Source organism: Talpa occidentalis, unplaced genomic scaffold (assembly GCF_014898055.3).
Source record: "Talpa occidentalis isolate TD23 unplaced genomic scaffold, MPIMG_talOcc4v2.1, whole genome shotgun sequence".
Taxonomy (NCBI): domain Eukaryota; kingdom Metazoa; phylum Chordata; class Mammalia; order Eulipotyphla; family Talpidae; genus Talpa; species Talpa occidentalis.
In genome coordinates this window covers 33,094,066-33,115,929 of record NW_026555331.1, presented here as the reverse complement: position 1 = coordinate 33,115,929, position 21,864 = coordinate 33,094,066, and the positions used below count along the sequence as shown (strand labels likewise).

The following is a 21,864-nucleotide window of genomic DNA, read 5'->3' as shown; positions in this document are numbered from 1 at the left end:
CCCCCCCATTCTGACCCCAATCCCTCCCCTCCCGCCCCCACCCCCCTAAAAGTGTCTCTGGTTCATAGTTTTTTGTTGATTTTGATTTTCACTTTCTTATAGTTATTCATTTTCCTGGTCCCTTATTTAAGTTTTCTAGATTCCTGCTATGAGTGAGACCATCCGGTATTTTTCTTTTTCTTTTTGGCTTATTTCGCTGAGCATGATCCCTTCCAGCGCCATCCATGTTGCTGCAAATTGCATGTGTTTATCTTTTTTGAATGCTGAGTAATATTCCATGGTATATCCTAAAGGTTTTGAATGGGTGACTGACATAATCAAATTTACATTTTAGGAAGATTATTGATCTATCACATTCACTCCACTAGCATTTATTGACTGCCTGTGACAAATATTGAGAGAACCCTCATCTGGGTGCTGTGGGAGACACTAAAGCCTAAAAGCCATTACCTAGCCAGAAATGCTTTAGTGTGTGTTAGAGGAGGCACTAAACATCAAGCACAGAGCGTCCATGTCAGAAGAGGTGACCAGCAAGCTGGGAGGATGTGCACCTGCGGGGTGCCTCTGAGTAAATGTGGCATTCATATCACGGGTGCAGGCACATCATACTACCAGTGACAAAAATTTCCCATCAGTTCCAGCCTCACCACCTCTCCTATTGCTTAATGGCAGAATCCCAGTCCCATGAGGAATTATGAAAAGTGGGAATGTGACCTATTTCTGGCTCAGGGAATTTGACTCAAGTCTCCTGAAATCCATGAGGGTCTACTGGCAAAGATTGTCTGTCCTGATAAAGACAGACATGGGAGAAGATCCCTTCCCCCTCCTTCATGTCTGCCTTTCAATGCAGATGGGTAGAAATCATGAGTGAAAAGCCCAGAAACTGGTTTTTGTGATTTTGCTCATTTAATGTCTTTGAACCTTATTATGGGATAGTTACTATAACTGAGATCATGTAAGTGGGTATGCTTTTTAAACCAGAGTGTCATATGATGGGAGCTATTTTGTCTTATTATCAAACCTCACCCAGGCTGAAGACCAGGTGATGGGACACTGGGAGAGGAAGGAAGTCAAGGTTCCAGTCAGCATGGCTGGTGTTCTTATAGAGGATGAGGAAACATACAGAGTGTGTGTAAACACAAAGATAGCCATCTGTAAGGCAAGGTGACAGGCCTTCAGAGGAAACTAAACCTACCAACACCTTGATGTCAGATTCCCAGCCTCCAGAACCAAGAAAATAAAATTTGTGTTCTTTAAGCTACCCAGTCTGTGGTGCTTTGCTATAGAAGCTCTAGCCGACTAATACATATGTCCTTAAGAAACAAATTTGGCCCACTTCACAAATTCAATTACCAGCCTAGCCCAGAGGCATCTGAATATACACTTAAATTCATTCAACATTTGAGCACCTGCTATGCCCTGAACATTACACATTTATTGATTCAAGGCTTTCATTATATAAGCCAGTTTTGTCATTTAGCGCACTTTTAATTTTTTCTGACTATTTTCTGTTGATCAATTTTATGTGGCATTTGGTTGTCTGCTGTTTCTCTTCATTACTGGAAAATGATCCTTGCTATGAACCTGTTATGAATAGCATCAGAGGCCCTAGCTCTGAACTCTGGCTAGACAATGGAATTACCCGGGAAGTTTATTGAATACCCACACCTGGGCCCATCCTTGCCCCCATTCACGTTTAGCGGCCTTGTGTGGAGCCACAGAAGTGTATTTCCTGACATTTCCCACATAATTATAATATGCAACTAAGGTTGAGCACTGTTACTCTAGCTTGCAAGGGCCTTGGAGGTTACCTCCTTTGCTACGCAAAGTGGAGTTCATGAACCATCAACAGTAGCATCATGTGGAAGTTTGCTACAAATGCAAAATCTCAGATTTCACCTCCAGACTACTGAATCAGACTTCATATTTTAACAGGATTCCCAGATCATTCAGATGTGCTCTAAAATTTGAGAAGCATTCCATTTCTTCCTTAATCACCTAGAAAGCTTGCTAAAAATGAAACTACCTGGTTTCCACCCAGAACCACAGAATCTTAATCTCCGGTAAGAGTCTGGGTAACAGAATTTTATGTCTTTTTATGTAACTAGCCACACAAGAACTGGAACTTAAGAACCATTCATCGAGGTCAATGTATAGATAGATCCCTTCAATTACCCAGCCTCTACTGAACCTTACAATTTTTTTTTTTAATAAACTATATAACAGAGATACAAGCTTTTATTTTTCCATTATGCACACACGCTTACAACTATTTATAAGATTTAGGAACACAGAAATAATTGCATTATTATCAGGGTGTCAAAGTACCAAGTAAGACAACCAGTTACTGATTATTTTTGCAACGTTATTTTTACAGAACACAGCAACAATTTCCAAATTATACTTCTGAGACCAGAATTATGAGACCAGGACAAGCTGACACCACTTCTAACAGTCATGTAAGTCTCCATCTTACACAGGAACGACTGACATCCTGGTGAACGGTCTCAAGTAAGCACCTTATCATATCAGTCTCTGACAGTTTACAACAGAACAGTCTCTCCTTTTGTGGGTGCAGGGGAAAGGGAACATCCCCCTCACCTTGTTAAATCTGAAGACTTTTATTTCTAATGCCCATCTCTGGAACTTCATTAGTTCACACTGAAAGCAAAAAGCAGACCTGACGTGATGATAGTGCACCCTGCCACTATCACCACTAAAGAGTCCCAATCTCCCAAAGTGGTCACGGTTGAATTGGCACAGTGTCTTGCACTTTCCATAAACAACACAGGCAAGGAGAGTAAAATGCAGATGAAACCAGTTTGATCATAATTGATAACTGACGTGGCTAGGTGATAGGCACACGGGGACCACCATCTTCTCCACTTCTGCACATGTTTGAAATGCACATGTCCATCATGAAGAGCAAAAATTTAAAATGCACACACACACAAAAAAAAAAAAATCAGAAAAAAGGGAAAAAAAAAAAACAGGCCTGTACAGTTCTATTTTCCTACTAGGCAAAAATGGGGAATGTGGTTAAGATTTTACTAAGAAGCAAAATAAGCAGCATTAATCTTCCACATACACAGGGTCACACCTAGAACAAAAGAGAAAACATCCAAAGTAACATTAATCTGTTTTTGGACTGTTTCTGTTACTTATAAAATCCACCAGTGATGAGAGAGATCAGATAAAACTTTGGGTGTGCCTTTATCTAGGTATTGTATTTGTCCACAGTCCTTTTAATTCTCCTACCCCCAGCCCCGAGAAGGTCCCTCCATGTCCCCTCCATCACTGAGAAAGAGGCATTCTCCCTGAGGCTTCTCAAAGCCTTACTTGCTTTTCCAGGCCCACTCCACACCAGACTCATTCCTGCTATACGTTTTTGTTCCAACTCCTCCTGCCTAGCACCCCCTCTCTAAAAGTTTAAGACCTCCCCATTCCTTGAGGAACTTAGAATGTGGTTTTCCCCAAGGAAACAAGGAGGGGGTAGAATATATAACAGATAAAGTCCTACTTCCCCATCCTTGGGCCTAGGGGGAAGACAAGACAAGCCTGGGCAGGGAAGGACCCGGTTCAGTTATATTCAGTTTTTATACTGAAAATGAGTCTTAGAAATCCAAATAGATTCTGTCCATCCCCATGCCCAAACCCCTGGGTCCTCCATATCAGAAACTATGGCTACTGTTATGGTTATTTGCAGGTAGAATCAAAGGGAGCAAAGGATTTCTGAGTGTAAAAGCTGAGGGCTGAGGATGCAGATGGCCAGATGCTAAACTACAGGAAGCAACTAGGTCTTAAGTGGCACAAAAAAAAAAAAAAAAAAAAGATGGACCAGCAGTAAACACTAGTCCACAGCACTGCTGCCTGATGTTTATAATTCTAACCGATGCAGGGCAGAGCCATGAAAAGATTTTTCAACTTCAAAATTATAGAGTGAATCCAAGAGTCGGGACCAGGGTCTGCTACAGATCTAGTTGGCCTTTTGGCTTCCTCTAGTGTGTAGTATGAGTAGCCAGTCCCCAGATGTCTCACTAGCTGTATGGAGAAAACCTTGGTTTCTCAGTTGTTTTCTCTTTCTGAGCTGTGGTTAAAAAAAAAAAAAGTAAGAAATGCATAGGTGGAAAAAAGAAGGAAGAGAAGATTAGGAAGAAGACAGAAAAGGAAGGGCAAGTATGGAGAAATGGAGTTGTGAGGTCAAGTCAACATAGGTCACAGACCAGAAATACCTTTCCCCTGTACCCCCACCGCAGCAATCTGGTCAGGAGGGAGGAAAAGATAGGGGGAGTTGACAAAGGTACCTACATTCTATGTGAGTCCAGTCCCCACCCTCGCCTGGAGTCACAGCATGATGACAATGAGCACACGTCCACACAAACCAGCCTGCCAATCAGCCTGTTAGCCAAAGAGTTCCTGGAAGGCTGGGAAAGATAGGTGCGTGTCTCATGCACTGGTGGGGGACCTTAGTCCACAGGCAGTTCTTGAGGTTCTTGTTGACAAGGAAGCCTCTCGTTGACGAGGATCCAACAGCAACTAGACAAAAGTCAAAGGCCTGATAGAGATGAGGCTTGGTACAGACTTTAATGAAGATTCACCAACCAGCAGAAGGGCCCAGAGGCAGGCAGAGACACATGATGGTATCAAACACATGGCATTGTTTCTGCTTCTCACCATTAACCTCATTCATGCCAAGCAGTCCAGTGTCATTCTCCTGCATGTCCAGCAGCATGGGTAGCATTGGCCCCTAGTCAAAGACAGAGTTCCAACAGGTGCCATCTCAGCTGGTGACTCCAGAGCCATGGAAAAATCAGTTTTGGCATGTGCACTGGCCTCATTTTGCAGTGTCGATAGAAAAGCTTGCAATAGATGGCATGCGTGGCCAGCAGGAACACAAAGTCCAGGCAAGGCACCGGCCCTGAATAGAGCTTGACGGTGCATTGGTCCTCTTGGAGAATGACTCTCCAGCATTCATGTTAAAGACAAGTAGGAAAGGCCAGAGCCACAAACAGAGTCCAGGCAACGCTGATAGTCAACACACATCTGAAGCATGTGTGCTTAACATATGAACAGTGGGAGTGAGAGCACATAACATGTGGCGCTAATGTAAAAAAAGCAAAAGGCCATGGGAAGGCAAAAGAACATGATCAGAAATGCCATATTCTTGTAACTGAAGGCGAAGGGGATAGAGTGCACAGAGGCCAACATGAAGAGAAGGCAGACAGCCAAACACATGTGGTCAGCCAGGCACGGGGCTCAGCAGGAGGTAGAAGAGAAACTTGTGCAGCATCAGTTGGACTGATTTACCCCGGGCTCAGGGGTCTCCGTTGGCTGCCTTGCTGGATCTTGTCTGCTTTCCTTTCCTTTTTCTGCACGGGCTCCTTCACTCATAAGGTAGTATTGCAGAGGATTGGGCCACAGTTCCTCATTAATTATCTCCACAATCTTGTCAGACTCAATGGAACTGTGGTTTGAAAACCACCCAAAGAAGCTACGGCTGTTGTCTGGGTTCCCCTGGCTTAGGGACTGGAGATCATGCCCTGGGAGCCACTGGATTGGAGTAGAGCGCGACACGACCTGGCCGGAAGGGCCGCACCCATACTCCTTTATAAGCACCTTATTTTGGAAATAGGGGTTGCGCCCAAAGTAGAACTTGATTTTGTAGCCTAATCTGGCGAGGCCAAGCTCTTCCACCTCCAAGCTGTTTAAGTAGCTGAGTACCTCTTTATCTTGTTTGTTTAGAAAGGACGCCAGCTGGGGGTGGTTTTGAAAAGCTTGCCCCCAGAAGCCTGGAATATTCTGGATGAGGAGGTTTCTGCGCTCTAGGTGGTGCAGTCGCAACTGGCCAAACTTGCGCGAGAGCCGAAGGTAGGCCCTGTCCGCTTGGGCGTTCATGGTCTCCAGCTTCAGCTGGACGGTCTCCAGCGTATCCATGCTCCCATCTGTGGCCAGGGGCGCTGACCCTGCATCCTTCTCCACTTTCTTTTCCTCTGCCGCTTGGCCGGAGGCACACTCCGCGGATGTCCCTTTCTTCAGCTTCCCACCAGCTATCGCCTGAGGGCCCCTCCCCACCGCGCTACAAGCTTCTGGGGCCTTCTTCCCCACAGGGCCACGCCGATTTCCCACGCGGGGGACATTTTTAGGCCTTCCCACGGTCCCCACAGTTCCCACGAAGACAGTGTCTGTTGCCAGGCGCTCCGAGAGCGACGGGACCTTCCCCAGGCCGGGTCTGGTCGCGGCCTGCCCGCGGTCCCCCACAGCGCGGGCGCGGAGCGCGAGGCCACAGTCCAGCGGGAGCCGGCAGGCGCCCTCCTCCCCGGGGGGCCGGCGGGGCGGCGCGGGCGCAGAGGTTTCCTGGCCACCCCAACCCGCGCCAGCCTGCACCTGTACCGCCTGGGCTTCCTCCCCGAGCCTCTGGCACTGTGGAGGGTCCGGCTCGCGCGGGGCGTCGTCAGGAGCGGGGCGGACTCGGGCCTTGGCGCGGCCTTTGCCCCGGCTTTTGGCGCGGGACGACTTCCGACCCCGACTTCGGCCGCTCATGGTGGCTGCAGACGCGGCTTCAAAACCACGCTCCGACCCTGCGGCTCCTGGCGCCCGCTCGCGGTGGCGACCGAGTGGGCTTCTCCATGGCAACCGCCGACGTCACGCCCGCACGACTGTACCCTCGCGCGAGCACGGGCTGCGCCCAGTGATTGGCTCCGCCGCCGCAGCTGCGCACCAGGAGAACCCCCCCCCCCCTCCCCCGCTCCCGCGCGACCCCCCGGCCTCCATTTCGCTCTGACGCCCTCACGCTCTCGCGCGGGAATCCGCTTCCCCTAATGTCCGTCCATTGCCCTCAGCGGTGCCCTCGCGGGCGCGTAGAACACGTCAGTGCGCGGCCGGCCCTCTCGTCGGCCTCCCCGCCCCGCCCCCATCACGCTCTCTGAGCACCTGAGGTTCCTTCAGTTTCCTCTTGACATCACTTGATGGAACTGCTGTGGTCCTCTCTCTCTCTCTCTCTCTCTCAAGTCTTTGAAAGTTTTTGCAGAGGGGTTTGTCCTGGTACCATAACTTGAGGGAATGGAAAGGTGGGTGCCATCATGCCAGGGACGCAGCGATTTGTACGTGGAGGGATGCAGACGTAGTTAGAAAAATACTCGCACCTGGTATTTTGTGACTTATCGTGTACCCGGCACTTTACTAAGTGCTCTAGATGTTACTAGATGTTATCTCCATGTAGACGGGAGCTGCTGTTCAATTCTCATCTGACAGATGAGGAAACTGACTCAGAGATGCCAGGAAACAGTTCTAAGATCACACAGGTGATGGACGCACAATTCCAACAGTAGCCTAACTGGTAATCGCCGCCTGTCCAGTGGCTAGTTCTGCCAGGCCGGCTCAGCTGAGAGGTACTAGGCTAACTCTTCAGGAAGCCAGCCTTGCCTTTAAACAGGCATCAGAATAGCACCTTTTCTGCTTGGAAGTATCACCCTAGTTCTCTGGCTGCCTCAGAGCTGGGCTGTCACTAGGGGTAAGACTATGAGTGAAGGCCACTATTCGGAGTTTCTGTAACCAAGGTAAGACACGAATGTGATCACAGGGTTTAATTATCATTGAAGGAGAAGAGCAGAGTTTCTCACGTTGGGGATCAGAAGCAGAGGTTCCATATAGCAGTGAGGAGGCTCTAGAAACTTCTTAGACCCTGCATAGAAACAGCCTAACACCCAATTTGGTGTTTCCAGAGTTGCCTTGGATCATAATGTTACTAGCCAGATGAGAGTCATGAAATAGGCCAGTGGGGAAGCTAGGACCAATGTAAAGGTATGAACAAAAAAACTTTTGCTCTTGTCCTTTTAGCTCGAAGGGAACAAGAAGGCTCTTGTGATCAGCTAATGGAGAGGTAAGCCCAGAAGCTCCTGGGAGCTCAATACCTCTTTATTGTCTTTATTCAGTGTGTGTGGTTATGGACCAACAGTCTGGCATCATATAAAAGCTTGCCAAACAGTGCAAAATTTAGGGCCCACCCCAGACCTAGTAAATCAGAATTTGAATTTTAACAAGCGCCCAGGTGATTTGTATTCACATGAATGAATGTTCAAGTATAGGAGACAGGAAAAAGGAGTTAATATAGGTGTCTTTTTAAGCCAGGCATTGGCTTAATGTGACTGCTTTCTCAAGGGCTCAATGATAGCCTGCAAGACTCCATGATCTGGGATGTAGTTTCCTCCCCACCGTTACCCAACTTACTTCTCTGAACTCATCTTCTCTCTCCCACCTACTTCCAACTGTGTACTGGCATTCTTTCCTTCGTGTCTTTGCACTGGCTCTTCTTCTGCCATAATGTTTTTCCCTCAGATGTGATCAGTCATCTTGGCTAGCTCCCTTCACCCTTTGCTTCAGTGTGACCACAGTGACCATCCTTTTTGAAAGTGCCACCTACTTTGATGGTGGGAGCACTATGGTAACATCACCAAAAGGGAAGGATCCTGTACTTCCAAAATACAAACAATAATATAAACCAGTGTGACCTCAATTTAAATAATAAGTAATAAAAAGAAAAGTGCCACATATCCCCGTCCCTCTTAACCTGCTATACTTTTTCTTGATTCATTGCACTTGCAACCTTCCAGCACACTATACCAATAATTTAATTGTGTTCTGTAACTGTCTGGGTCAGATCTATAAGGGCAGAGATCTTTGTTTTGTTCACAAGCTCCTGCAACAGTGGCTGATACACAAGGAGCACTCAAATAACTGTTGGGTGAAAGAATGAATCAAAGCAGAGTGTTTAAAAGTGCATTTATAAATTGATTGCCTGCAATTCAGAATAACTGTTTCTTCCTTAGAGAAAGCAATGTTAGATGAAGTTTATATACTCAAATCAATAGATGGAAACAAACCTACTAAATTAATCATTTAGCCCCCAAAATCCCTAGTGTTCAGGGATAGTCTGTGGGTGAAAATCTACAGTGATAAATTAAAAAATTAAGTTCGGGGAATTAATATTTGACTCGAAAGGGAAAATGAAGGTCATTTCATAATCTCTGCTTCTCAAGGCCTTTCATGATCATCCTTGATCTGATAGCGGAACCATTAACTGTAATATTCATTTGGCAACTGAACATGCAGTCTTGTGCTATTTTTTTTTTTTTTTTTTTTCACAGAACTACCCTTTATGCTGGGTAACCACAGTCTGGAACTCTCTGTAAATCTCAGAAAATTTTAAATCACCTGAAGCAGTTTCCATCTCTTTTTACACCCCACTGAGAAGCAGGTTGGCCCACTTCTCAGAGCACTCACAGTTGTCAAGAGCCTTAATCCAGCATCAGCATGTGCGTCATTTAATGTTCACCCATGGCTAAGCCTCTGCAGGATTAACTAGCCTGGGCCACTGCAAATAGTGTTTATTATACAATCTGCCTTGAGCCTTTTTTCATCATGGCAAAGAGATAAGTATCAGGTGAAGGGAAACAATGTGTGATCACATCTTATATAAAGGTCATCATCTACTTCTGGTCACCGAACCCCCATGGCTTCTGTATTTAAGAGGGTGGTCTGTGCTGCTGAACTGAACTGTCAGTTTTCTTCTCAGGTATTAATATGTAACTTTCTGTGAGACTGTAGTTTTGCTTTCCAGTTAGATAGCAAACTATATAAGGGTTGAGATTGTGTCTTTTTATTTTTATCTCAAAGCCCCAAGCATGGGACCTTGGATATACTAGTAATAATAATAAAAACTCACACTTAATTTGTACCAGTATAGTCCACTTATCCCCAAAACCAGTCCATGGACATGGGAGAAGTTATTACTCCCATCTCATGGGGTTACTGCTGCACAAAAAAGTTCACACATGGCTCAAAATCACTCAACTAATGAATGATTTTAGCCTCAGAAGTTAGACTTCAGCACCCATGACCATAATCACTACTCTGAGATGAAATATGGCTGGAGAGATTGAAATACCAACTGTTTCTAATTTGTAAAAATAACTTTCAGTTTTCAAAAATTATATATGTGGTGTACTTACATATGCATATACATATACATATATAATACATATATGTATATCAATTAGTCATTAATTTTTTTCTATGTATAAACCTGACATGGCAATACTTAACAAGTGAGATTAGTTTCAACAGTCCATGTTGGGAATAAAGTGTCAACATTTATACTGCATTTGTCATAGCAGTCTGAATGTTATGAAAGAAAGATAAGTTTGCTATCATAAACTAAAAACTCTATTTTAACTTCTTTTCTAATATTTAGGGATTTTAGTCCATGATAATATAAGCATTTAATTGATTATTTTAAATGTTATGATATTTCATCATTGGCAAGTATTTACTACTCATAAAAATGGTTTCAAATAAAAGCAGATGAGGGGGAAGGGGCCCAGTTGGGCCTTGCGTTGTTAGCAAAGGAAATGCAGAGTCAAGGATTTGAGCAAAAACCAGCCATGCGGGGCATGCTTCATCAGTGGACACAGTGGGAATAGAGGCAGATTCCAGAGACCATGCAGACCAGCTCAGCCTCAGCAGAGGCCAGCAAAGACAGAAGACAAGATTCACACCAGTCCCTTTTCCATCTCTTTCCTTAGTCCTGGGGAGATAAAGTAACAGGGTCCATCCTAAAGGATTAAGTATTTACCTAAAAGAAACTAGAATTTTAAGTGTTCCTGAATCACTTGAATCGCCATGTTGAAATTCATCTGAATTTTATAAATTGCTGCAACTATAAAAATTAATGCTTATTACCTAGTATTACCCAGACTAGACCCTATGTCTAATGGATATAGCCATTCAACACCAAAGCTGAAGAAACCTAAGAGATATGTGACTTTAAAACTCCTTAGAAGATAAGAGACACATAATTTCAGAAAATACCGAAAGGCATGAAAAGAAGATCTCATAATAAAACATGCTTATGATTGCAAAAATCAAGAAATCCATGAAACGCCAATCACCACATAGGTGAGCATTAAGAAGGCATCCCTAACGCAAAACTAAATGCTCCCCAAGAAAGTCTTCTGGGGATAGGTTGAATTGAAAACTGTGGATGTATTGCACTTCGGTTATTACATAATTTAATAATTATCACGTAGTTGAATTCTCTAATTGGATTATAAATGCAGGCTGTTATCTCTAACCAGATCAGAAGTTCCATGAATTACAAAGGTCAAGCTTACCTTCCATGTAAGTTTCATAGTGCCTTCTCCCTTAATTGCCCCACACACTTCTTTTTTTTTTTTTTTTTAGAGATTTATTTATTTATACATACAAGAGATGGAGTATAGTCCAGAGGTGTGGGTGGTGAGAGTACTCACCAGAGACAGAGCAGGGAATAGAACAGGCAGACTGACTGAAATACACTGCTGAGAGGAGCAGCAGGCGAGACAGGAGAGGTCTGCTGTACCATGTGGGCCGCTCCCTGGCCGGCTGGGGATCTAACTCATGCTGCAGAGGGTGCAGATTGCCTCATAGTGCGGTGCTTAACCCCTTGTGCCACCAGGGAGGCCCAATCCCACACACTTTTGCACCAAACAACCCTCATCAATTTCCAAGGCAAAATAAGTTGTCCTCATTCAATACCATCAATTGTTATTTAGTGCAGAGAACAATGGAATGGATTCAAGGTTCTCTTTGCCCTACCCTCCCTTTTATGACATTCAAGAATGTTTTGTTCATATCATACTCAAAATTTTTATACCTTTATTATTCCCTTTTCTTTATGTAAACACAGAAACACTCTTAAAATCCTTACTCTTCTTTTCCAACAACATGTTAATAGTCAGAAATAATCTAGAGAAATGAGATTGGTTGTTTTTTACGTGAAAGATTCACTAGAAGGAAAAGTCCCAACAGAACTTGGATATGAATCTTGGGGCCTCCCAGAAGCAAGAAGTATTAGAGAAAGTGCAGCATAGAAAGCAAATTGGAATTACCTTCATTTAATAAAATCTAAGATCCTGCATGGATTACACCAGATGCTGAGACTGATGAAGACTAAGATCTTTGTGGAGGAAGACTGGTAGGGTCCTGATGTGGGGTTGGGAGAATGAATCCTTACACATCACCCAGTGTATCTCAGACACCAGCTAGGTAGCTATGGTGGTGAGAGAAACCAATTATTAGAAGGCACAATCTCTGCCTTATCAAACAAGCCATCAATTTTCATGAAACCAGGAACTTTTATTGAGAACATGAAAAGAAAATGAATGGTAGAATCACATGGAATATAAAAATCAATGGGAATACATCGTGGGGCTAAAATATTCAATGATATGTTGCAGTCAGTTTGTGCCCATGAGTTTGTCTAGCCCCAACCCCTTGCCCATAGTCCTTAGCACCCACTTTAATTGGGGTAGTAGTCACATCCTGAGCTGACTATTAGGACCTCTGTGCCCTAATAGTCTTCCTGCCTCCATAAGCTTAGGGTGTCATTGTGTCATTTCCTTTTACCTGGGCTAAGTTAACTGAAGATACTCCTTACCTTCTGGAATAACCATTTGGGTTATTCATTCTATATTCATCTAAAGATATTTTGAAGGAGCACATAAAATTAGTAGTTGGGAAAAACAAAAAGGAAAATTAAGAAAAACCAATGGACAAGCAGTGAATTACCCAAACTTCTTGGGTTCCAGTGTGTCTCATATACTTGCTAGCTAGAGGCAGTGCACAGATTTGATATTGGACTTTTATACGCTAGTATAAAGAGAGAAATCAGCTGTGGTATGATGTTTATAATGTTGTAATATTTAAACAATACACAGGTCCTCAAAGAAAGCACACTTATTTGGCATATTGAATCCAGAGAGAATTATCCAGATTGAAAGCCCCACTGATAATTTGACAATGATTCCCTCACTGTGGCCATGTCCTATAGCACCTCCCTGTTGACTGGTAAGCAGGAGGGTGAGCCACTTTGTAAAAGCAGTTCCATCATGATTCAGGTCCAAAGCTGGAATGGCTTGGTCCAAGGAAACTGTAGAGTTAAGAGGGTGGTCATACATGCTACATTCAGCCTCTGCAAATATGGCCTTCCTTGAGTAACACAGTGCCCCGTACCTGAGTATTTATTATTTGTGGTAGACAACATCATGTGAAGAGTAGGCTGGTAAATTTCATTCTGTCCTCTGCTACCACGTGGGGACAGAACTTTCCTGAAAATCACCCCTCCCTAGTCCTTCATCTTTTTTTCCATCTCCCCTGATGTTCCTTTCTTTGCTTCCACTCCACAGTGATATGTTTTAAGAAACCATACCAATTGCCTAAACAACTATTTTCCCACTTCAAATCATCTCCCATTAATAGGCAAACTACACTGAGTGCTCTCAGAGTTAAACTGTGTTTTCATCTGGGTGACTGTACCCTGAGTTTCTCCACAGTGTCAGAGGTGGTTGCTTGGGTCAGAGTTCTGATATGGGGCCGGGCAGGTCGTGTGTGAGTGAGTGAGACAGGCCGGCACACATCCTTAGGAACTGTGGCAGTCTGAGGGGGGTTACCACCCTAGTCCAGCTCATGGTAGCCATGGAGAAATCTGCATTTTCATGTGAAGCTTCTCACTTTGAAAATCTTATGAGAGCTGAACAAACAATTCTGTTTGTGTGCTCTTTTTTACAATCACTGTTCCTATACCCTTGTTCTTTTTAAACTATATTTTTAAGTGAAATAATGAACAAATATCTGGAAATTCTTTGAATTCCTCCAAAGAAGAGAGGTTTGTGTGGTTGTCACTAGAGAGAAGTCTGAAGTCTTTGAAAATAGAAAATGGCAGTATGACTCAAAGTAGAATTCTGGTTGTGTTGTTAAGATAAGTGAGGAATGACTGGCAACTGGAAGCTTTTTCTCAAGACAGACACAAGAGATTATAGTTTCATCAAGCAAGATTTTTATCCCTTTTCATTTTTTTTTAAAGATTTATTTATTTATTTATACAAGCACTAGGTACAGTCAGAAGTGCGGGAGTGTAAGAGAATTCACCAGAGCGGGGAGCAGAGCAGGCAGAAGGACCAAAGTGCACTGCTGAGGGGAACAGCGGATGGCAGGAGAGGTCTGCACGCCATGTGGGACCCTCCTCCGGTGGCCGAGGAGCAGCTGGGGATCGAACTGGCGCTGCAGAGGCTGCGGGCAGCTTCGCAACCCAGCGCTCAATCGCTGCGCCACCGGGGAGGCCCCCTTTTCATTTTAAGATTTATTTGTGTATGCAGAACTGGGGTACAGGCCAGAGGTGTGGGGTGAGAGGATTCACCAAAGACAGAGTGGGGAACAGAACAGGCAGAATGACTGAAATACACAGCTGAGGGGAGCAGCGGGTGAGTCAGGAGAAGTCTGCTGCGCCATGTGGGTAGCTCCCTGGCAGGGGATCGAACTTATGCTCTGTGGCTGCCTATAGCTTCATAGGTTGTGTGTTAACCCCTTGTGCCACCAGGGAGGCCCTCCCTTTTCATTTTAAACTTCAAAGATGATCATTTTTTTAATTGCTTTTATTTTTTCATACATAATACTCTGTGCTGCCTCTGATTTCTTAACATATGTAATTTATATTCTGAAAACATTTTCACTCACTACACTATGAAGGCTACAAGACAAAACCAGCTAGGAGACATATTCCTGCCATTTGGTGCCCCCAGGAGCCTCATCTGCAAACCTTAACTGAGCAACTAACGTACTTGTGACATAAATGGCAGACTTGAGTGACTGACTATTCCTCTCTGGATTTTTTTTCCCTCCCCATCTTAATCAATATCCACATAATTGGTCAGGTGGGCCATCTGGCCCCTCTGATTCACACATTAAGACAATTAGGATACCAGCCAGGTAATTGCTCAAGCTGGCATTTTTTTGTAACTAAGACAAAAAAGCCTAACACTTTGTCTTCCTCAGAAAAAGTCACCTCCATCTGGTCTTGCACATGATTCAGTACTAAATCACATAGTGTCTAGCTAAAAATGGGTATAACTAGAGTTAGATAAATACTGAATAGAAGTGGATTATGTGGCTGGCAGTTTCCTCCTGCAGATTCTAGACTGAAGTATGATAGCAAAAATCTAAAGTGACAGTACAAGTCTAACATAAGAATAATGAGTATACCACATGTACCAAGATTTTACACACTGTGAGAGGGAGTCACTGGTCACTGGAGGACAGTGTGACTCCTCTTCTCTGAGATGGAATAGCAGAGAACGGAAGAGCTGGGAAACTGGGTGAGCCTTGCAGTAGTTAAGCACGGCAGGGCTGGGGGCGGGGGTTTGGGAGGCTAAGATGGGTGATGGGGAAAAGCTGAAGGAGGGGAAGACCTAGACATTCAAGACCAAATAGAAGGAAAGATAGAAGACAATAACCAAGCTATGGGAACCACCTAATTGCCCAAATACACGTGAGCAGATCAGGAAGATGTGATTATATACATGATAGAATACTGCTCAGTTATTCTTGCCATTTGTGGCAACATGGATAGAAAAGAAGGAAGATTATGCTAAGCAAAATAAATCAAAAGGAGATGGCGGTGAGGAGACGCTGCGAGTAAGATCTCCCATTAAAAAAAGTTAATAGGGAGGAAAAGCGGCAGGTCCCAGTGAGAACTGGGACACGGAAGATAAACGGGTGACGCCAGCGAACTGCCCGAAGAAGAAACTGGCCATAAAAGAGGACTAGAAGGGAGGGAAGCGCAGAACCCTGCTCCCCTCCCCCGCCCACAGAGGCGGCACTCTCCGACCGGCAGAGAGGAGGAAACAACAAACCAAAACGACCCACAAGAACAAACGACGCAGCAAGCGGGACTGTGAGTGGAAAGGAACTATTGCAGCCACCACACCCCGTGAACGGGAGCTGAGGCGAACCCTGCAGGATCCCCGCGGCGGTGAGCGAACGGCTCCGGGCGCCATTAGAGAAGAACAAAGACCCCGGGAGACGCGCACACAGCCCGGGCTGCCAGTAAGCCTGCGCGGAAACGCGGCGCGCTCGCGCGCTTGAAAAGCAAGTGCAGACCGGGATCGCAGGCTGCCCAGGTCCCCGCGCCTGCGACCTAGGCTTGCGGGGAGACGACTAGGCTTGCGGGGAGACGCACGGAGGTCCTCACTGAGGTGAAGGTCCCTCCCTGAGTAAGCAGGAACCAGGCGCCCAGGCACTGGAGCCGGGTGCAAAAGGCGCCATTCCCGCGCCACTGAACTGGGCTACAGCCCGCGTCCTGGAACTGAGGGCTTTGAACGGAGACCCGGGGCACGAAAATTCGGGGCGTGGTTTCTCCACGACGGTGGGGCACAAGGCAGACACAGCACCCCAAAGCTGTTGAGGTGTACCCTACCATTCCCGCTCTGTTCTCTGTCCCACGGGGTGGGGGGAGGCGAAAAACAGCCCCCCAAGGACAATAGGAGAGATCTCTGGCGCCACCTAGCGACCAGGAAAAAAAAAGTCACTAACACCCTATAAAACAGGACATTTCTTAAGTCCGCTTGAAAAGGGCAGAAGGTTTCTGGAGGACCCAGTGGCCAGCCGGGAAGTTATTCCACGCCAGGCCCCTTCCGACCAGCAGTCTGAGCCCACAGAGGGAGCAGGCACCCACGTCCGGGGCAGACCGGGTGCGCAGAAGAGTGTGCCTGAAACCGGAGGCGCAGGGACTGCATCCCGCTTCGCCATTTGAGAACAGGGACATTTCTTCAGTAAAAACTGCCTAAAACCAGCAGAAAGCTCCCCCAGAAGACAGAGATGGCTCCTGGAAGAGCCAGAGGGGAGCGGAGAAGTTCACCCAAGATGTCAGTCAGTCCGAGCAACACAGTGTCCCAACGCATACGACAAATTAGAAAACAGACAGTAGGGAGTAGAAGAACCACACGCAACCTAAAAACTCCTCAGGAAAGAAGCACACCACAAAAAGAAAACCACTCCCCAGATTGCAACGACAGCAACTTGGAAGAACTTCTGAGCCTTCCAGAAAGAGAATTTAAAATTGCCATGATTAAAAAAGTGATAGATCAGAAGAAGGAAATTGAGTCCCTAAAGAGGGAAGTAAGAGAAATGCAGGAGATCAAAGAATTAATGGAGGAACTAAAGAACTCTGGGAAAAGCAATGAAAGCAGAATAGATGAAATGGAAGAACGAATAAGTAATCTTGAAGACACAGAAATAAAAAGAACCAAAACAGAAAAGGAAAGAGAAGTACGAAGGAAAAAGAATGAAGAAAGACTTCGGGAACTATCTGACTCCATGAGGAAAGGAAATATAAGAGTTATAGGAATTCCAGGAGAGGAGAGAGATGTAGGAACAGAGAAAATATTCATGGATATAATTGAAGAGAACTTCCCAAATGAGAAGAAGGAGCTGAAAATTGATATACAAGAAGCAAGAAGAACACCAAACTTCCACGACGAAAGGAAAAACACAGCAAGACACATAATAGTAAAGCTCCAAGAATCCAGGACAAGGAAAAAATAATGAAGCTGACAAGAGGGAAGAAACAGATAACATTCAAAGGAAAACCAATCAGGCTGACATCAGACTTCTCTGAAGAAACACTACGGGCAAGGAGAGAGTGGAGGGACATAGTCAACAGACTCCAAGAAAACAGATGCCAACCAAGAATACTCTATCCCGCAAAGCTCTCTTTCCTCCATGAAGAAAGAATATGGACCTTCCCAGACAAAGAGAAACTCCGGAATTTCATTGCGACTAAACCCCCACTCCAAAAAATACTACAAGGAATCCTAAAGCCAGAACCTCAGAGGGACGAATAACAACGAAAGAAGACCAAAAAAAAAAAAAGTTATTAAAAGAATAAATAAATAAAATCAAAGGAAAGACAAACATAATGGCAAATACAGATGCTAACATATCAATATTAACTCTAAATGTAAATGGACTAAACTCTCAATAAAAAGACACAGAGTTGCAGCCTGGATTAAGAAACAAAACCCAACCTTTTGCTGTCTCCAGGAAACACATTTAGCTACAAAAGATAAAAATAGGCTCAAAGTCAAAGGATGGAAAACAATCCTGCAAGCAAATGGGCCAAAAAAGAAAGCAGGAACAGCTATACTTATATCAGATAAAACAGACTTCAAACTCAAAAAAATAAAAAGAGACCCCAATGGTCACTACATTATGATTAAGGGGACAATACTTCAAGAAGAAATAACACTCATTAACATATACTCACCAAACGAAAGAGCACCAAAATATATCAGACAACTGTTGTCCTCTCTGAAAACAGACATCAGAGAAAACACATATGTAGTGGGAGACTTCAACACACCACTATCAACAATGGATAGATCAACAAGACAAAAAATAAGTAAAGAAACTAAAGCTCTAAATAAGGACCTAGAGCATTGGGCTTAACAGACATCTATAGAACACTAAACCCAAAAAAACGGAGTACACATTTTCTCAAGCGCACATGGATCATTCTCCAGGATCGATCACATACTGGGGCACAAGACAAACATCAACAGATACACCAAGATTGAAATCATACCAACCATCTTTTCTGACCACGAAGGCATCAAACTAGAAATAAATCATAAAAAGAAGGCAAGGAACTATCCTACCTCATGGAGATTAAAAGCCACACTACTGGAAGACCACTGGACTAACGAGGAGATCAAAGAAGAAATTAAAAAAATTCTTTGAATTGAATGACAAGGAGGACACCAATATCCTAAATGTATGGGATGCAGCAAAAGCAGTAATAAGAGGAAAATATATAGCAATAGAAGCTCACATCAAAAAAACAAGAAAGAACTCAAAGAAACAACCTAATCTCGAAGCTCAAAGATCTAGAAAAAGAACAACAAAAAACCCAGAACCAGTAGAAGAAAAGAAATAATAAAAACCAAAGCAGAAATAAATGAAATTGAAACTAAAAAACAATCCAAAAGATCAATGAAACCAAGAGCTGGTTCTTTGAAAAAATAAATAAAATAGACAAACCCCTAGCCAGGCTCACAAAGGAAAAAAGGGAGAAAAGCACAAATACACAGAATCATAAATGAAAGAGGAGAAATCACAACGGACACAGCAGAAATCAAAAGAATAATCAGTAACTACTATGAACAGTTATATGGAAACAAGTTCAACAATCTAGAGGAGATGGACAAATTCCTACAACTCTACAATCACCCAAAGCTAGATAAGAAGAAATAGAACACCTAACACAGACCAATTACAAGGAGCGAAATTGAAATGGTAATTAAAAACCTCCCCAAAAAAAAAGCCAGGACCTGATGGATTTACAAATGAATTCTACCAAACATTCAGAGACGAATTAGTGCCTATCCTTCACAAACTCTTTCCAAAAAATTGAGAAGGAAGGGACAATACCAAACACGTTCTATGAAGCCAATATTACACTAATACCAAAACCGAATAAGGACAACACAAAAAAGGGAAAACTATAGGCCAATCTCCCTAATGAACACTGATGCAAAAATCCTCAATAAAATTTTAGCTATCAGAATCCAAGAATGTATCCATAAGATAATTCACCCGACCAAGTTGGATTCATTCCAGGGGCACAAGGATGGTTTAACATCCGAAAATCAATCAACGTTATCCAACACATCAACAAAAAGAAATATAAAAACCATATGATAATATCAATAGATGCTGAGAAAGCTTTCGACAAAGTGCAACACCCATTCATGATAAAAGCCCTTGAAATTCTTGGGATACAAGGAACATACCTCAACATCATAAAGGCCATCTATGACAAGCCAACAGCCAGTATCATTCTCAATGGTGAAAAGCTGAAAGCAATTCCATTAAGATCTGGAACAAGACAAGGATGTCCACTCTCACCACTGCTTTTCAATATAATACTGGAAGTCCTAGCCAGAGCAATAAGACAAGAGAAAGACATCCAAGGAATCAAATAGGAAAAGAAGAAGTCAAACTATCACTATTTGCAGATGATATGATAATTATACATAGAGAACCCAAAATCTCCACAGAAAAACTAATTCAACTCATCAATCAATTCAGTAAAGTGGCAGGATACAAAATCAACACGCAAAAGTCAGTAGCCTTCCTATACACAAACAATAAATCTGAAGAAGAAGAAATCAAAAAAACCACCCCTTTTATTATCGAAACAAAAAAAATCAAATATTTGGGAATAAATCTAACAAAAGAGGTAAAGGACCTATACAAAGAAAACTATAAAACACTGTTAAAAGAAATAGAAGAAGACACAAAGAATGGAAAAAGACATCCCCTGCTCATGGATTGGAAGAATAAACATATTAAAATGGCCATCCTACCAAAAGCAATATACAGATTCAATGCTATTCCAATCAAAATCTCAATGGCATTCTTCAAAGAAATAGAACAATTATTGATGAAATTCATATGGAATCACAAAACCCCGAATAGCCAAAGCTCTACTGAAAAAAAAAGAAGGAAATGGAGGCATCACACTCCCAGACTTCAAACTATACTACAAAGCCATAATCATCAAAACTGCATGGTATTGGAACAAGAACAGACATACAGACCAATGGAATCGAATAGAAAATCCAGAAATAAACCCACAGATTTATGGTCAACTAATCTTTGACAAAGGAGCAAAGACTATGCATTGGAGCAAAGAAAGTTTGTTCAATAAATGGTGCTGGGAAAACTGGGTCGCTACATGCAAAAGAATGAAGCTTGACCACTACCTCACACCATACACAAAATCAACTCAAAATGGATTAAAGAACTAGACATAAGACCTGAAACCATAAAATACATAGAAGGAAATATAGGCGAAACACTACGGGATTTGCACATCAAAGACATCTTTACAGACACATCACCCAAAGCAGTGATAGTGAAGAGAAAGATAAACAGCTGGGACTACATCAAATTAAAAAGCTTCTGCACAGCAAAAGAGACAATAACAAAACAAAGAGAAACCCCACCAAACTGGGAGAACATTTTTGCACCCAACACTAATGATAAAGGACTGATCACAAAAATCTGCAAAGAGCTGATGAGACTCGCAACAACAAAGAAAATAATCCAGTCAAAAAATGGGCAGAAGAGCTAAAAAGAAACTTCTCTGAGAGGAAATGCAAATGGCCAACAGACATATGAAAAAATGTTCAACATCACTTGCAATCAGGGAAATGCAAATCAAAACTACCATGAGATACCATCTCACACCAGTGAGAATGGCACATATTAAAAAAACTAGCAACAACAAATGTTGGCGAGGATGTGGAGAAAAAGGAACTCTTGTGCACTGTTGGTGGGAGAGTGCAAACTGGTCCAACCACTATGGAGAGCTTGTGTGGAGATTTCTGGACCTACTAAACATAGAGCTTCCATATGATCCAGCAATTCCACTCCTAGGTATTTACCCAAAGGACACAGAAACATCAATTCCAAAGAGCACCCACCTATGTTTACAGCAGCACTGTTTACAATAGCTAAGCTTTGGAAAAACCCAAATGCCCCCAAAAATAGATGACTGGATCAAGAAGATGTGGTACATATATACCATGGAATATTACTCAGAATTCCAAAAAAGATAAACACATGCAATTTGCACCAACATGGATGGCAACTGGAAGGATCATGCTCAGCAAATAAGCCAAAAAGAAAAAGAAAAATACCGGATGGTCTCACTCATAGCAGGAATCTGAGAAAACTTAAATAAGGGACCAGGAAAATGAATATAAGAAAAGTGAAAATCAAAATCAACAAAAAAACTATGAACCAGAGACACTTTTTGGGGGGGGGGGGGCGGGAGGGGAAGGATTGGGGTCAGAATGGGGCATTTGCAATTGTATGGGGAATATAAAAATAAAATTTAATATTTAAAAAAAAAAAAAAATAAAATAAAACTGATCGAGTAGGATTGTAAAAAAAAAAAAAAAAAAATAAATCAAAAGGAGCTAAATACTG

The 21,864-nt window shown here is 43.2% G+C and overlaps 1 protein-coding gene and 1 long non-coding RNA gene across 3 annotated transcripts in view; one reads left to right on the top strand and one right to left on the bottom strand.

Annotated features, from left to right (window-relative positions):
- Positions 1-291: 291 nt before the first annotated feature.
- Positions 292-6,629, bottom strand: TSPYL5 (TSPY like 5). Its single transcript, XM_037503716.2, has 2 exons — positions 4,309-6,629; positions 292-3,100 (listed from the first exon to the last, which is right to left on the bottom strand). Exon 1 carries the CDS (start codon positions 6,538-6,540, stop codon positions 5,290-5,292), a length of 1,251 nt encoding a protein of 416 aa, XP_037359613.1. The 5' UTR covers positions 6,541-6,629; the 3' UTR covers positions 292-3,100; positions 4,309-5,289.
- Positions 6,630-6,859: 230 nt separating this feature from the next.
- Positions 6,860-21,864, top strand: part of LOC129145289 (uncharacterized) — a 210,266-nt gene continuing 195,261 nt past the window's right edge. For both annotated transcript variants that reach the window (XR_008550598.1, XR_008550599.1), the window contains exons 1-2: positions 6,860-7,067; positions 7,837-7,879. This is a non-coding gene — a long non-coding RNA (uncharacterized LOC129145289). The remainder of the gene's footprint in view (positions 7,068-7,836; positions 7,880-21,864) is intronic.

Bases quoted from the DNA above. Each gene is read 5' to 3' on its own strand.
- TSPYL5 (XM_037503716.2), bottom strand. From the start codon at position 6,540: ATGAGCGGCCGAAGTCGGGGTCGGAAGTCGTCCCGCGCCAAAAGCCGG.